Genomic DNA, 6,000 nt, shown 5'->3' with positions numbered 1-6,000 from the left:
AGGACTGGCCTAGGGGTATTTTAAAGGGGTTTTAAATTAAATTTTTAGTAGAAGCGGCCAAATTTGAATAGTTATTTTTAATCTTTTTTAAATTTTGTATTGTACTGTACCATTGTTTTAAACTGGCTGTAAGCCGCCCTGAGTCCTCCGGGAGAAGGGCGGGGTATAAATTTAATAAAATCAAAATCAAAATCAAAGAAAAGGCAGGAATGAATGGCAAGACTGGCCCTTTGAAACACCCTATTCGCCAAGGTGAAATCTGCCTCCACCTTCCTATCCTTCAGTAAGAACCTGAAGACCTGGCTCTACCCATCGGCCTGGGAATCCAAGGGGAGAATACCACACTGTAGGCGGCTACTAGATTGATAGCAAACCCCATCTCCCCTCTTGTTCCCAACTTCCCCACCTTCCCATCTTTTATTCTTATATTGCTATATTCTCATTGCTTTCTTTTTCACTGTTTATTCTATTGTTCCATTACTTTACTACTGTTACATTACATTTCTTTTCATTTCTTTCATTTCTCACTATAAATTAAAATACTATGACGTGGTGGAATACTTTACTTGCATGATGTTTGTGAAATGTAACCATATCCAGAATCTGTTTAAAAACTCAGGCCTGGAAATTATCTCTTTGGGTCTCAAGTTTACAAAGAGAAATTTCCAGAATTGACAAGAAAGAAAGAAAGAAAGAAAGAAAGAAAGAAAGAAAGAAAAGAAAGAAAGAAAGAAAGAAAGAAAGAAAGAAAGAAAGAAAGAAAGAAAGAAAGAAGGTGGGAGGGAGGGAGGGAAGGAAGGAAGGAAGGAAGGAAATACCCCTAAATGGATGTTTTAAATGTTCCTTAGGTACAGTATAATAAACTAAATGTTTCTGTATGTGCAAATGCTGTATAAATAAAACTAATGGAACATACTGCTAGCCCAGTAGGAAAAACTGTTTACAGTCTGATTGATTAGCTGGCAAATCTTTGAATTTTATCTGAATAAAGTAAATCAGTTCACATAAAATGTATTTATTATAATATATTTGTACAGGAGCATTTTGTTTATTATACTTTTAAAAAAATAAACACTAGGCAATACCTAAAGAACATTTAAAACACTTTAACTACAGTAGTTAGCTATCAAATTTTAAAACTGCCCATCTCCCTCACAGAAGGATTCTGGATGTTACATAAATTTCCTGCAAAGTGATTTTATTTCTACTATTCCATTAGTGCAATTTTCTTTCATTTAGGATCCTAAGCATGTGATAACAAACTTTTTCAGACTGCAGACTCTCCAAAAATCTCAATATGAGTTCTTTCTCTGAATCCTGATTGATTACGAACAATTGTTTCCTTATTTATGTGTCATGTAGCCTCACTCTTCCTGGATCAATTAAGAGTCAGTTGGAATGCTCATCCATACGTTTTGGTGAGGGATACATATACTGTTTTTTTAGGTCAATTTATATTTCATAATCAGCTTATTTTATTAAGCTGAGAATGAGCATTTGTACTTTTCTTCACCTCTGTTTTCCTTACCTGTTGGCTTTAGTATTTACAACATGGTTTATTTAAACACTTGCTACATTTAGATTGGATGGTTATAGATTAATCCTGGTTCAGAAAATAAGTTAGACAAAGTTTTAAGATGTAATAGAAATATATAGTTAAACAAACCATAATGTTAATATTGAAAGTCACAATGTACATTATTTTTATTCTTATATCAATAAACAATGACATTTTAAAATAAAAAAATGAACCTGAATTGACCTGAATAATTTTGCATTATGCTACATTCAGAAAACATAAAGAATGATTGAGTCTATTTCACTGTAAATAGTCCCTTTCCTGTATGTTTATATAGGAGTTTATTGCTTCTTTACTCATAGTGCATTCTGGCCCCAGCTAGTGCTACTTAACGCTAGTTCAGCTTTCATCCATCCTTATCCATCCTTATCATGGATGAGAGGGTTGACCAAGGCTTAGTCTCTGAAACCTAATTTGACATGGGGGGTGGGGGGAATACATTTACTCTTTCTGAAATGTGCTTTTCCTGGTTTTGTATGTAGCATTAGCTGTGACTTCTGGGCAGGATGAGGTAGTGGCTGTTGTTATTTCTGAGTCTTTGGTGGCTTCTAGGGTCTCTGCCCCAAACATCACCAACCATGAGATCGTAGTTGTGAAACTAGGTCAAAAGAATCAGTGGAGAATGCTGCTCATTTCTCTTCCTTCTACAGTGGCGCAGCATCCCAATCTGCGCTCCTGAATTCTGTGTACTATGTCTTTGGCAGTAGAGTTCCCCCAGGAATATGGTTTTCCTATTTTTTTGTTTGTAGATACATTTTTACTCTTAGTTGTGAACCACTCAGCTTGGTTTTAAGAATAGAGAACAATCCTATTTCAAAGTTAGAATAGCCTAACATTGGAATGCTCTTGTCAAGCTACGAGCCCTACTGCCTTTAGGGCCGCAGTGTGCTTCTAACTTGCCAACAGAAGGGGGGGAAGAGAGCTTTGAATCTACAGGTGTACTATATGAGCATGAGACTCGAAGCTGCTGAAGAATTGTTTTGGCGAAATTAAAGTCTGTTCTCATAATAATTACTAGAAGATTATTGGACAATATGACTATACTGTCAGAGAAAGGTAGGAAAAGTTCATTTTTTTAATTAACTGCTTCCCATCATTTCCTTCTCTTTGACCATACCGGTTTGATTCTGTTCAATAAAGGTAACCATCAGAACTTTGCAGTGGCTCTGATGTTTTGCTTGGTTGGGCTTTTCAGCCAGGGGTTGACAGCTCTGCCTTTTTAAAATTTCTGCCATATCTTTCATTCTCTTCCTGTTTTGTTTTGTTTTGTTTTACTATTGTTTTTCCACTGCAAGCAACCATAAAGGATTCATTTAGAACTATCAAGTGGTTATTCTAAATTTCCTCATGGATCTGGAGCATTTGAATAGGTTGGGGAGGCATTTTAACCATATCTTTTGTATCCAAAAAGCTATCCACTCTGTCCATATTTATCCTTTTCTGTGAATTCTCTTAGGATTTTCTGAAATTAGGATACAGCCAGAGGTAGAAGCTACGGGAGCCATTGTAAGATCTTCCTTTAAAGTGGTAATTTTTGAATTGCACCTTAAGTTCTTAAAACTTCAAAATGTTTAAGCTCCAGTCCCTAATTCAACTTCTTGAAAGTAAGCTCTATTTAAAAAAAAGGGCAGTTTGACATGTGACAGTGACAATCTTAACATCTTCTCTGTTTAGGAGAAAATAGTATATATCCAACAACTGTGTTTCTTTTATTTTCCATCTTTTTTATTCTCCCCTTTCTCTCTGTTCAGTTCATCTCTCATTCATTTTATAACATCATTTTTTTGCTGACCATTAACTATGCACATTCTGGATATTTTGCACAATCTGAATAGTATTTTCCAAATAATCACATTCCATATTAATTTTTTACTCTAGTAGTTGCTTGTTCTCAGATTGATGTTACCAGGAACACCAAAGAATCAGGAGTGTCTAAATGGAGAATATTTGAGAATCATTCAGTTTGGTTGAAGGTAGTTTGTGTGAAGGTGTTTCATTTGAAATATGCCCCTAATAGCTTGATGAAAAAATAAACATATTTCAAACAAGTGCCATGCTTCTTTCTTGTTGCCTTTTATGGATTTATTTTCTAGACCATTTCTACCCAAGTAGCATAGACTTAACTATTGGGTTTATGATATTGCAATCAAGCATTTGCAGCAAGGAGGAATTGAGTATCTGTGTTACACAAATATCAGTGCAAGCTTGCCATATCGTTCCAAACATGTTTATACTTGGGGATATATCAAAGTAAAAAACCTGTGTTAGCTGCTTCAAGTTAATGGGCTGAAATCTGCATGTTAGCAGATGCAATCATAACAAAAAGATTGAGATTAGTAATATATATTATATAAAACTATATACTGAAAAAAGAAGTAACCAGTGGTGGGATTCAGCCAGTTCTCACCACTTCAGCAGAACCGGTAGCTAATTTTTTGTTGTCCAGGCCCAGAATGGACATCCAGAAGCGGCATCCACACAGAGAATCAGTTGTTCACATATTTGAATCCCACCACTAGAAGTAATGGATCCCTCATAGATGTAATCAGGGCTTTTTTTGTCATAGAACGCCCAGAACGGAGTTCCAGCACCTTTTTTGGATGGAACCTTGTAGGGTAGGCAAGGCAAGTTGTATGACGTGTGTGAATTCCGGCACCTTTTTTTTTTTTTTTTTTTTACAAAAAAAGCACTGGATGTAATCATGGGTTCCTGGCTGAATTGCTTGCCAAATCTATTTTATTTTCTCCCAGCAATTTTGAAGCCTTTGGTCTGAATTCTCACTTTCTCCCTGAGTTCTACTTCTTGTTTTTTACTGGAAAAATAATGTTGCAATGTTTATAGAAAAGAGTCCTCAGCTAGCCAGCAAGCCACACCCTTAAGAATCACCAGATTCTTGAACATTCTGACTTTGTCTCTTTCTACCAAGAATAAAGAAGTTAAGAGCTAAGTGAATTGTACACTCTTTCTCAACAAGTTATATTTATTTTATAATAATTCCAGAAATCATTTGTAAAAACTTCTTATTGAAGGATGTTATAAGTATATTAAAACTGAAATAGATGTATAATACAAAGTAATGATGATACAATTATTGTTAATTAAATATAATTAATATAATTAAATGTTATTTTGGAACCAAGGGAAGCATTTTGGATGGTCTGATATTTAAGAGCTTCTTATTCTTTCAAGTAATCTTTATATTTTTAGGTCCAAGCACAAGTCCGTCATACAAAATTGAATTTTGACAAATTGAAAACTGATGTCTGTCAGAAAGTGGATCTTCTTGGAGCAAGTAGATGTAATCTTCTGTCTCATGTCCTTACAACATACCAGGTATCCATAAGGAAAGAATCTATAAAACTTAGGGGCTATTTTTAGGAATGAGAGTCATAGTTTTTATGTGACAGACATAAAAACTTTATGTAGTAAAATATTTGCAGCTGGATAATTTTTGTTAGATGTCACAGAAAATGTTAACCATTAGATGTGATTTGAAGAATCATATTTCTTTCCATTACAGACAACTCTTCTTCATTTTTGGGAAAAAACATCTCATACCATGGCAGCTATCCATGAAAGTTTCAAAGGTTATCAGCCTTACCAATTCACTATGTTGAAGGTAAATAAAAGTTGCCTAAACCTATATAGTGCTATTTTAATAGTGTGATCTAAACAAATGAAATCTATTGCAAAATACATTTGGTCTTCCATAGAACCTAGTTATTAATTTATCAACATTCATAAAACTAAACTGCTTCTCCTTTTTTGCTATGGAGTGTGAAGTCTCATTCTAAATAAGAAATCAGAACTACTTAACTTGTTTTTTGCATCCATCTTTACACAAAGGGAAAAAACAGTCCAACCTATCAAAAACAGTACCATAAAAAACAGATTAGTACTGTAAAAAATAGATTAGAAACACAAGATAGGCAGGAAAATGTTAAGTGAGCACCTGTCCACCCTAGACGAGTTCACATCACCGGGACCAGATGGATTACACCCCAAGGTTCTGAAGGAACTGGCAGATGTGGTCTCAGAACCACTGAACTATATCTTTCAAAGATCCTGGAGCACTGGGGAACTACCAGAGAACTGGAAAAGAGCTGATGTAGTTCCCATCTTCAAAAAAGGGGAAAAAATGGATCCAGGAAAATACAGACCTATCAGCCTGACCTCAATACCTGGAAAGATTCTGGAAAAGATAAGCAATGAATCAGAGAACACCTAGAGGCAAACAAAGTCATTACCAAAAGCCAACATGGGTTTGTCAAAAACAGATCATGCCAGACAAATCTTATTGCATTCTTTGACCAGGTGACAAAATTAGTGGACCAGATGAATGCTGTGGATATAATTTACTGGGACTTCAGTAAGGCATTTGACAAAGTAGACCACAACCTACTACTTGATAAGATAGAAAA

General features: G+C 35.0%; 1 protein-coding gene across 1 annotated transcript in view; it reads left to right on the top strand.

Moving 5' to 3' along the window:
- The window catches only part of ICA1 (islet cell autoantigen 1), a 59,987-nt gene that overhangs the window by 28,468 nt on the left and 25,519 nt on the right, over positions 1-6,000 (top strand). The window contains exons 6-7 of the mRNA XM_015811597.1: positions 4,787-4,912; positions 5,100-5,198. Of these exons, the coding sequence (XP_015667083.1) occupies positions 4,787-4,912; positions 5,100-5,198 (225 nt within the window). The remainder of the gene's footprint in view (positions 1-4,786; positions 4,913-5,099; positions 5,199-6,000) is intronic.

The sequence above is a fragment of the Protobothrops mucrosquamatus genome, unplaced genomic scaffold (assembly GCF_001527695.2).
Source record: "Protobothrops mucrosquamatus isolate PMUCROS unplaced genomic scaffold, P.Mucros_1.0 scaffold45, whole genome shotgun sequence".
Classification (NCBI taxonomy): Eukaryota; Metazoa; Chordata; class Lepidosauria; order Squamata; family Viperidae; genus Protobothrops; species Protobothrops mucrosquamatus.
This window is presented reverse-complemented; position numbering and strand designations above follow the sequence as displayed.